This window comes from Myxine glutinosa, chromosome 9 (genome assembly GCF_964187855.1).
Source record: "Myxine glutinosa chromosome 9, kmMyxGlut1.1, whole genome shotgun sequence".
Lineage (NCBI taxonomy): Eukaryota > Metazoa > Chordata > Myxini > Myxiniformes > Myxinidae > Myxine > Myxine glutinosa.
The window spans coordinates 115,453,218-115,464,476 of record NC_136269.1 but is presented as its reverse complement, the minus strand read 5'-3'; the positions used below and the strand labels follow the sequence as shown (position 1 = coordinate 115,464,476).

Sequence of the window (11,259 nt, the reverse complement as noted above, 5' to 3'; positions counted from 1 at the left end):
AAGTCCGTCAGTCCGTCAAGTCCGTCAGTCCGTCAGTCCGTCAGTCCGTCAGTCCGTCAAGTCCGTCAGTCCGTCACGCAAAAAACAGTTTTCCAGACTTTTTTTCCTAAACACTTAATGCTAAAGATTTCAAACTTGGCACACGGTTTCCTCATGATAAGTTACAGGTCAAGTTCGAACTTCACGACGTTTCGATCATTTTTAACAAAGTTATGGCACTTTGAACTTTGGGAATTCTGATAATTCTGATGACCCTTAACTCAGTGCCATTTTAACTTTTAATTTCCTTTAAAAACGATTTTCTCTGCAATAATTGGACCGATTGAGATCAAATTTTCACCGTAGGGGGGACTCGGTCTGTAGAATATTTTAATGGTAATTATGACGTCACAGGGCACGTGGTTCGGCCGCCATATTGTTTTTCGTGAAAACACGAAAACCCCTTTTTCTCTGCAACGGCTGAACAGATCGAGGCCAAACTTTGCAGGCAGAATCGCATACCCATGACGAACAAAAAATTCAGCGAGCATGACGTCATGCGTCACATGGTTTCAGAGTTATGACGTTTTTGAGCATGAACCTTTAAAACCGAGCTCCTCCCTCATTTTTGATCCAATCGAGGGGAAACTTCACAGATCTGTTCAGCATGTCAATCTACTAAAATGTCCTTTTGGAATTTGCGATATGGCACGTGGTTTGGCAGATATCGTTAATTAAACGGAAAAAGGGATATCTCTTGTTTATTCTCGAGTTCTCCTCAAGCCGCACCGCGCGTCCTCAGCCTCGTCTCGCGAACGTCAAAAGCGCGACACAGCGCGCGCTTTCGGGAGGGGAGGAGCCAAGCCGAACAACATATATATACACATCGATCATTGATCGTGAACCGGAAAATATAATAAATTACTGATATTTAGCGACTCGAAAGGTTCTTTATCAACAACTTATTTTCTCGTGCTTCTGCTGACCTGTCTGCAAGGTGTATAAATTGAAGTCCCAAGTGTGAATCACAGGTGAGCCCATCCTGAGGTAATTAGCGATTGGGAACGATTCAGAACCTGTGGATAAATAACCGTTGGTAATTTCCCCAACAGTTTTCCGGACGACAGACTGCCGGTAGGGGACATGTATTGCAGCGCAATACTCAGAATGCGTGTTACTCTTGAACTCCATCACTCGTCGAGTCGTCAGTATAAATCCTACCCAGGTGGCATCACAAGCCAGCGGTTGCCTGTGTCTTCTCCAGGTGTAAATTTGGTGGGATTCTTTTTATTTGTCCAGGTCATGACCCACAATGGTGTTCACTTTTCAGAGGGCACCAAATGATCCTCTAAGTTGCACCCAGTCCTCTCATAAATGTTGGCAGATGGAAAACCCAGCTTAACATCCTTTCTGAAAGGGTGGAGCTTTCCCTGTAAAGGATCAGGACAACAATTTGTAATCCTCTTCCGGCAGGAATGGAACCCACAATGGACAACTCGAAGGCAAGTGCAACTTCCAGTGACCGATAAAAGCTACCTTTGGAAATAGCGGGCAACTGAGCAAGAAATGCAGCTGCAAGTCTCTGCGTGCAGCAACCTTTGTGCACGGCAACCCGTAGGGTGGACGTGATCTCCGCAGCACAATAGCACGGAACAGGTCGACGTTTCAGGAATTCCGAGTCTTCATCATCCCCCGACATTCGTGAGTCACGGGGCACTACTGACGGAGGGAGAGCTGTTCATTCTTATACTCCCATCAACAAAAGCCCCTCCCAGCACATGTTGGAGGAACAGCACGTGCAGAGATAAAGCCAAGGCATTTCACAGGAGTTCAGTCGGCCCCACATTGCAACTTTCAACTCTTTCACAACGTTGCATCGCAGTTTTGCCTAAATATATGAATATATGCTCCAAACTCCGCACTCCAGAGACAGACATCTATGTCGGTGGTAGGTAGCTGTTTTTTATACATTGTAAATACTCTGATGATATTATTACGGTATTATAAATATAACTTTTTATTATTGATGTCTTTAAATGTGACAAAGCAACTAATTCCTGAAAAGGGTGTTTTTTTTTTACACGATGTGATGTATGCAGTTTTAAAATTTAAAAATATAGCACATGTATGGCATACATGCACTGGCAGGATGGCCTAGAGGTGCACGCACTCACCTCTAATATGTCTATCCTGGGTTTGAATTCAGAACCAGGTATAAACTGTGGTCCTGGTGTTTCACAGGCAACATGATTCATCAATGCGTGTGCCGTCCCACGGATGGACGTTAAACTGCGCTGATAGGGTTAGGGTTACCCTGTTAGGGTTGGGCTGTTAGGGTTATGGTTAGGGTTTCGGTTCGGGTTAACCTGTTAGGGTTGAGCTGTTAGGGTTATGGTTAGGGTTTCAGTTAGGGTTAACCTGTTAGGGTTAGGCTGTTAGGGTTAGGCTGTTAGGGTTAGGCTGTTAGGGTTAGGCTGTTAGGGTTAGACTGGTAGGGTTGGGATTAGACTGGTAGGATTAGGCTGTTAGGGTTAGGCTGTAAGGGTTAGGTATAGGCTGTTAGGGTTGGGGTTACGCTAGTAGGGTTACGCTAGTCGGGTTAGGCTGTAAGGGTTAGGTATAGGCTGTTAGGGTTGGGGTTACGCTAGTAGGGTTACGCTAGTAGGGTTACACTAGTAGGGTTACACTAGTAGGGTTAGGCTGTAAGGGTTAGGTATAGGCTGTTAGGGTTGGGGTTATGCTAGTAGGGTTACACTAGTAGGGTTACGCTGTTAGAATTAGGGTTTTAGGCTGTTAGGGTTGGGGTTAGGCTGTTAGGGTTAGACTGGTAGGGTTAGGCTGGTAGGGTTAGACTGGTAGGGCTAGGTGGTTGGGGTTAGACTGGTAGGGTTAGGCTGTTAGGGTTAGACTGGTAGGGTTAGACTGGTATGGTTAGGCTGTTAGGGTTGGACAGGTAGGGTTAGACTGGTAGGGTTAGACTGGTAGGGTTAGACTGGTAGGGTTAGACTGGTAGGGCTAGACTGGTAGGGTTAGACTGGTGGGGTTATACTGGTGGGGTTAGACTGGTGGGGTTAGACTGGTGGGGTTAGACTGGTGGGGTTAGACTGGTGGGGTTAGACTGGTGGGGTTAGACTGGTAGGGTTAGACTGGTAGGGTTAGACTGGTAGGGTTAGACTGGTAGGGTTAGGCTGTTAGGGTTGGGGTTGGACTGGTAGGGTTAGGCTGTTAGGGTTAGGCTGTTAGAGTTAGGCTGTTAGGGTTAGGCGGTTAGGGTTAGGTATAGGCTGTTAGGGTTAGGCGGTTAGGGTTAGGTATAGGCTGTTAGGGTTAGGCTGTTAGGGTTAGGCGGTTAGGGTTAGGTATAGGCTGTTAGGGTTAGGCGGTTAGGGTTAGGTATAGGCTGTTAGGGTTTGGGTTACGCTAGTAGGGTTGGGCTGTTAAAGTTAGGGTTTTAGGCTGTTAGGGTTAGGGGTCTGCCGATATGAGTTGGTGGACGTTAAAGATCCCACGATGTCCTTCATGAATAACAGGCGAGCTATTGTCGGCACCTTGAACAAATTACAAATTCCTGCCCTAACTACTGCTGGCAAAGCAATGGCAAACCAGCTAATTCAACCGTTGCTAAGAAACTGCTTCGGCAGCACTGACACTCTGTAACAGGGTATAGTACATCAGAATCAGAAAGGTACGCATTTAAATTTTACAATATGTTGGTAAATCGAAAATATAAAATAGATATTGGGGGTCGTTTGTGTGCAGACATGATTTCCTGCATTGCACAGTATAAGCAGCCGGTAGTCTGGCCATGAACAATGTGCATGATACTAATGGATGTTGTCCAAGCCTCATTTCCTGTTTAGGGCTGCAGTCTGAGTGACAAACAAGCAGCACTGGTCTCACAGAAAGAAACATCTGCGTTAATGATAGAGTTGTGTTGTGGGAAGGTGTGCGATTTATGGGATCACCACCTACAATCCATTCCACAACTGGGACGACATATAAAGCACATCCAGTGCTTTATTAGGTTAGGCGTTAAATCCACAACTAATTACAACAACCTGAGATGTTCGAATGGGGCATCTCATGAAAAAAAATGGAGTGAGGAGGGGGCCCCCTTGTGAGCATAGTTTTAATATATATGTATATATATATATATATGTGTGTGACCATGACCACTCCTTTTTGCATCGTGATGACGCATAGGGCTGCCCAGGCAGTTGCCTAGTATAGACGATTGGGCATAATCCTAGACGAGCCGCCGCTCCAACGCAGGATACTCGAATGGTTCATTCTTCCCAGTAAGCTGATGCTCATTTTGCCGACTTTGGAAGGATGACAGGCTGAGTGAACCCACCTTGTATGAATGTGCATATATATATATATATTTATTTAAATGTATATGTAAATGTATATATATATATATATATATATATATATATATATATATATATGTGTAAATGTATATATGTGTGTGTATGTGTATATGTATATGTATATGTATATGTGTATATATGTGTAAATGTATAGATGTGTATGTGTATGTGTATGTGTATATGTATATGTATATGTAAATGTATATGTATATATATATATATATATATATATATATATATATATATATATATAATTATATATATATATATATATATGTGTAAATGTATATATGTGTGTGTATGTGTATATGTATATGTATATGTATATGTGTATATATGTGTAAATGTACAGATGTGTATGTGTATGTGTATATGTATATATATATATATCTATATGTTTATGTATATGTATATTGTTACAGATACGACTTTGATGGTATGGTGGGCCGAGCGGGATGGCCGCCGTATCCGTACAAGTTACCCCGATTGCACCCGGGGTTGACTAATCGCGCTATGCTGGCTCAATAAGAAAAAGAAGACACCCGGCTGGGTTATAATGACACAATACGACACCAGGGGTTCAGTTCTCAAGTATATTCGTACGGAAAAAGGTTAGATTACAACTACAAGAGGGACAGCATAGGAAGACAGGCACTTAGACACACTCTTATATTAACCCTAGACAGACCACAGATAAACGGGACAACGCTGACTCACACGGGATTTGATGGCAAGGAAAGCGGCAGTCGATGGCTCAGGTGCACCTGGCTCAGGGACAGAATCACGTACGGTGGTGTCCAGCAGATGCGGGGAGGTCGCTCAGCGCTCGTGGGTCGCGACTTTGGTGGAGATGCCGGGGAGGTCGCTCAGCGCTCGGGAGGGTGGCGTCTTGTCCTTCCAAGCTCGGGGCGCATCTCTCGTCACGTCCGGCGCGGGGCCGCGTATATCCGGCGGGGAGTGACACGCCCTCGGCTCGTTAGCGCCGCCCCAGATGGCATCGGCCCATGGCTTCTCATTGGGTGCGGGGGTTACCGGCTCCGCCCTTGACGAGGGGCCGACAGGGAGCCCCTTCGTGGTAACCCCGTGGAGCGCGTGGTCAATGGCGGCTAACCGAGCCGGAAGGAGGACGCCCACTCCCCATGCCGTCACCGCGCCGCCCCCCTCTTTTGTTGTTGTTGTTGTAGTTGGCGCTTCTTCATGGGGAAGAGATGCGGAGAGGTATGGGGAGGTCCTAAACTTCCTAACAGGTGCCATATAATCACATTCTGGTGCAACGAAGAGTCATAATTAATGGAAACAAGTCCTTAACTGACATAGATTAAGAATAACTAGCAAGATGTCCTATAATTGTCTACGTGTGGTGCGGGGGACCTGGGCACGACATTTAATGGGGGGATGAAGGGGAAGATCGGCTCTAATGGGTGTTGTTTACAGACAATGGGACTAGGGAATGGGGTAAGGGAGAGTTGGGGAGTATCGGAGAAAATAGGGGAATATTTACAAGCGGATATGGAGGCCAAATTCCATATTCGCAACATTGCACCCTTCTCTACCCTCGGGGCGTCCCGACCCGATAAATTTTTACCTACTTTAGTGTGGCACGCAATGTAGTTCCCTCTACTATTAACTCTACCCTGAGTGCGACAGTTTTACAGATATTCACAAATGAGTAAATATGTCCCCCTGCGACGTTGCACCCTTCTCCTCACAGAAACACACCCACAGGATAACCGAATCCGGAAAGAATTCTCAAACTAAACATACAGCCGGTAGGGAGCATTATTTACAAGACTACGCTGCTATTTACACTACGATCCAGGACCTGTTTTTGGAGGAACACATGCAGATGTTATGCATAGAGAGAGCGCGCTTGCCAACATCGATACACCAACCCACGAGTGCTCTGTGGCCGACGGCCTTTAATAACGTGCAGAGCACCCTTTCCCGAGCATCAACAGCACCACCCCACCACCAATCGGTGCAGTCACCATTGTTCATTGGAATAAAAATAACTTCAACAACCCCTAACCCTGCAGGTGTCTCTTGCTCTTCTTGTGGTGCACTTGGTGGTGTTAACTATTAGTGGTTCACCTGTATGGCATAGGTGCCACGTTGATCCATAGGTCCATCCCCGGGTGGTGCTTGGCCGCAAACGAACTGCGGTCCATTGTGGGTGGCCACAAACATTGCGGTCCATATGGTGTACCGATCCAGGCAGCGAACAGCGAAAGTGCAGGCCCACCACTGCGCAGCCAGCACCTCTCTCTCCTCTCTCTCTACCCCAAAGCCAGATCCTCGGAGGTGGGAGACAAAAGAAGCAGACAAGTGAGTAAGGTGGTAAGGGCGCAAAAGTGCACGCAATGTAAGGTAATGCACACTGGGGGCACATGGGAACCAGGTGAGACAGGTACGTTCCTATCGTACGCCCCCCCCCCACCAGGTAACCTACATGGCCCCTCCCTTACCCCTTACTGTATCCACAAAACACAACACTACCCATAAACATCTACTTTACAAATCAACAAACATCCCTACTGTCTTCCCCGTTCCTCCCATAAACCAAATTCGTCTTCTCTCCCTCCTAACCAATCAAATTTGCCATTTTCAACTCTCATCAAAATTTGCCATCTCCAACTCATCATCAGTCCCTCCTAGGGAGGGAGAGATGGAATCACCCCAATGTCTCATCCACGTCGTGATGCGTCTCACAAATCCTCACAGCAATCTCATTTCCTGCACAAAACAAAGAAAACACAGGTGTGGAGTCATCATCATCACCACAGGTAAGTGGCTGCGTATGGTGCGACAGGTTCATTAATCCTAACTATTTCCTAAATGACTTTAACAACTTTACACTACCCGGGGTCTTTCTCCGGCCAAACCATTGGCCCTCTTACACTATGGGTTCTAAAAACCAATTCCCATTGGCCAAACTGTGGTGCTCTTCAATTTGGGGTCTCACTCCCCCGATTCATCTCCCGGTGCCCTCGTACAATTTCTGGGCTGCGACGTGTACCTCTCCCAGTGGGTCTACCCACCTGCACACCTCCACCACTGCAGTTGCCTCCGAGCTTACCTGCTCCTTACCCTAACCTAACTACCAGGGGAAGGCCCTCTGGCTCTCTCCCCACTCCGTGCCCTCTCTGGCACTGGGCTGCCCGATCCACACCCGGGATCCTCAGGCACCCACTCACAACTACCGGCTCCCAGAGCCCACCTGCGGCCTCACCTGGCCGACATCCTCACAGTGGTGGAGTGCCCAACCAACTACACACACTAACAGGCTACACGCCCAGCCATTTCCACAACACTAATGCACCCATTCACAACACCATTCTGCAACCGCACCACAAATGCCAATATCCAACCACAATTTACCTGCACCCTCTACCTAACACTTACACTACCCGCCCCGGGTACTCGTGAAAGGGGTCCACTCTTCCCCCATCCACACCTTCGCACCATGCACACCACTCCGTACCACTCACTCCAACTCTCTCCACACACCTGTACCTGCACACCTGTGCTCTCACACCTGGTGCCACCTGCACCCTTCTCTCCCCAAGCGCATTCGCGCTGATCCACACACTCACTACTCATACACTGCTCCACACACCTGTCCAGTTGCACACCTGTGCAATCACACCTGTTCAATTCTCACAAACACGGCATCATCTCAGCTAACTACTCCCTTCTGAAACTTGCGCTTCCCAGTCGTCCCTTTAAACTATTGCGCTCCCTCGTCATTATCATCCATACTAATCTACCTGCGTCCCCACTACAGGTATCAGTCACTAACTAATCTTAACGTTACCTAATGTCAATCTCTAGATCCCTACACACGATATATCCTAACCCACCCGGGCTAGTTTTCACTGCCATACACCCCATAAACTATTGCTCCTTTGCCCCACCTGTGAGGGATGGTGGATTTGCCATCCCACCACATCGGGGGTCTCTCACTATCAATTTTGCACGTCAAATTTCAACAATTCAAAAATTTTCTATTTACTGCCAATTCTATTCACTTTTCTAAATTTTGTATCAAATCACTACTATCACTATCACCATCACCCGTCTACTTATTAGGTACTCTCGGTGCGCCAATTCACATCTACAGCCCGGCTTCGTACAGCCAAGCCATGAATGCGAATTCTTTTGTGCTGGCGGCTGGATGCGTCCGGCGCTCGGTGCAGGGAAGGAGGTTTACCCGGCCCGAGATCCCACGCACCTTCTCGGCGTGGAGCCATCCAATGTCCCGATCTCGACCTGCCGGCACGTCTCACCAAAAAGTGGTCGCCATGACGACCCTTTCTATCGGGCTGCCAGATCCGCCTAGTGGAGCACGGACGTTCAAAGCGAGGCCCAGCACGGATCGCGCACGGCGGTCCTTTCGAACCCGCCGTGGCTCGGATCCCCGCTGGTTCTCGCGGCACGCGAAACCCGGCACGCACCGAGGGCCCGCTTCGGCTAAAAGTCGACCTAACCTTTAACCCGGTCACCGTCGATGCTTCACCTGCTTGCTTACACCCCGCAGCCCGTTCCTTGCTCCTTGTACCGTTCCTTACACACCCAGGTACACCCATTCCACTCACAGCCTTGGTCACACATCTGACCACCGAACACTTTGGCACACATTCGTTGCTCGCACACCTCACCAATACACCGCTTCGCGCCCCCTCCTCGGTCACCTCCTCTGTGACAATCACAGGTGTGCTCTCACTCGCACATCCTACCACGTGCCTCACCACCAACTCCAGCGTGCATTCCCACTCACGCTCTACCATTCCAGGTGTGCATCCTTCCATCCCAGGTGTACATCCTCGCTCACCTGTCACAACTAACTCACGCTCCATGTCACTCTCACTACTTTCACCTCCACTCGTGACAACGCACTCACCCTTACTCTTGACAGCACACTCTTTCCCCATGCACCTGTCCGTCACACACCTTTCTCGCGCACACTCTCCCGTTACACCCTCTGTAACACTCACCACAGGTGGACACTCTTCCTTACTTCTGACAGCGCACTCTTTCCTCATGCACCTGTCCGTCACACACCTTTCTCGCGCACACTCTCCCGTTACACCCTCTGTAACACTCACCACAGGTGGACACTCTTCCTTACTTCTGACAGCGCACTCTTTCCTCATGCACCTGTCCGTCACACACCTTTCTCGCGCACACTCTCCCGTTACACCCTCTGTAACACTCACCACAGGTGGACACTCTTCCTTACTTCTGACAGCGCACTCTTTCCTCATGCACCTGTCCGTCACACACCTTTCTCGCGCACACTCTCCCGTCACACCCTCTGTAACACTCACCACACCACGCTTCCATGTGCTCCCTCGCACATGTGCTACGACCGACTCACTCTCGCCAGCACACTCACTCCTTGGCACGCACTTTTTCCTCACACACCCCAGAGTCGGACTTTCTCGCACACCTCCTCTTTCGCACACCAGACCTGTCGCACACTTCACCAACGGCCTCTCACGAACACCCGGGTCTATCTCGACCCCCAAGCCTCTTAAATCACCTGGCGCATCATACGCACGACCATATTGGTCACCACTTACACCGGGTCCTCTTCCTCTTCGCTTCTCCTCCATCACCTGCGAATCCCTCATCCGGTTAATGAGCACATCACGATCCAAACACAGACTTTGGACCAATTCTTTTATCTCCTCTTTTATCTCTTTGTTATCCCCTCTCCGTCGCTTCTTAATTTCGCTCACCCCTTCTTCCACTTCTTCTAATTTGTGCCTCACCTCTTTTATTCCCCGGTACGTCTCCTCAAGCTCATCCTCTAAGGCTACCTTGACCGTTTCCAGGTGCGTCCTCACCTGCCGGTCCTTCGTCTCCATTACCTCTATCACCTCGTCCAACCTCGTTGTCAGTCCCTCACGTACCATCTGACATTCCCTCTTCGTCGCCACCAAGTCATCTTTTAGTTCTCTCTGTGTCGCTTTTAAACCTCCTAATACCGCAGTGTTCCTTTGAACCTGCTCCACTAACTCCGTCTGTCCCACCGTCAGCTGCTCCACCTCCTGCGTCAGGTCCTCTATGCCCCCTTGCAATTTTACAGTCCCCTTTCTCACCTCTTTCTCCATGCGCTCCTTACAGTGCCTCACCTCCTCGCGCACTCCTCCGACCTCCTCACTCACTCCTCTTCTGATCTCCTCTCCCATCACTTGCATCTCCTGCCCAGATGCCACCCTCATCTGCTCCATTTCCTCCCTGTGAGCATCCAGTTTGGTTTCTACCCCCATTCTGACCCCCTCTATCTGCTGCCCCATTTGGTTAACTTCCCTTTCCGCTTGGTCCCTCATGTCCCTCAATTTGCCTTCCATGGTGTTTTCTAACCCCTCTAACCCTTTTTGCATCCCTTCCATTTGATTCTCTTGAGCGGCCATTCTGTTTTCTACCCCCGTTAACCCAGTTTTCACTCCCTCTATCTGATTCTCCTGGGCAGCCATTCTATTTTCTACCCCCTCTAACCCATTTCTCACCTCTTTTATCCCATTGTCTAACCCCTCAAAATTTTTGTCTAACTTCCCAATTTTCTTGTCTAACTCCTCAAAATTATTGTCTAACTTCCCAATTTTCTTGTCTAACTCCTCAAAATTATTGTCTAACTTCTCACCGGTACCCCTCGCTTCGTCCCTCATTACCCCCAATTGCTCACTCCGAGCCCTCGCTTCGTCCCTCATTACCCCCATTTGGTTTCCCATTACCCCCATTTGGTTTCCCAAGTCATTCCTCAGGTCTTCACTTGTCTGGACCATGAGCGCCTTTATTTGTATAAAAAACAAGTTCAAATCCACCGGGGGCGCTGCCACGGTCGCTGGCGCGGTGATCAGCGAGGCGCCATTTTGCGCGCCCGCTTCTTCGTGCGTGACGG

General features: G+C 48.7%; 1 protein-coding gene across 5 annotated transcripts in view; it reads left to right on the top strand.

Moving 5' to 3' along the window:
* Positions 1 to 887: 887 nt before the first annotated feature.
* LOC137435064 (leucine-rich repeat transmembrane protein FLRT2) overlaps positions 888 to 11,259 on the top strand; it is a 35,883-nt gene continuing 25,511 nt past the window's right edge. For 2 of the 5 annotated variants that reach the window (XM_068128463.2, XM_078784802.1), the window contains exon 1: positions 1,463 to 1,927. Coding sequence is in view for 1 of the 5 variants with exons in the window: in XM_068128462.2 (XP_067984563.2) it covers positions 1,919 to 1,927 (9 nt within the window). In the remaining 4 variants the exon portion in view is untranslated. Of the gene's footprint in view, positions 1,928 to 4,210; positions 4,278 to 11,259 lie in introns of those variants that run through there. The other 3 variants (XM_068128462.2, XM_078784801.1, XM_068128466.2) reach the window with 3 other exon arrangements.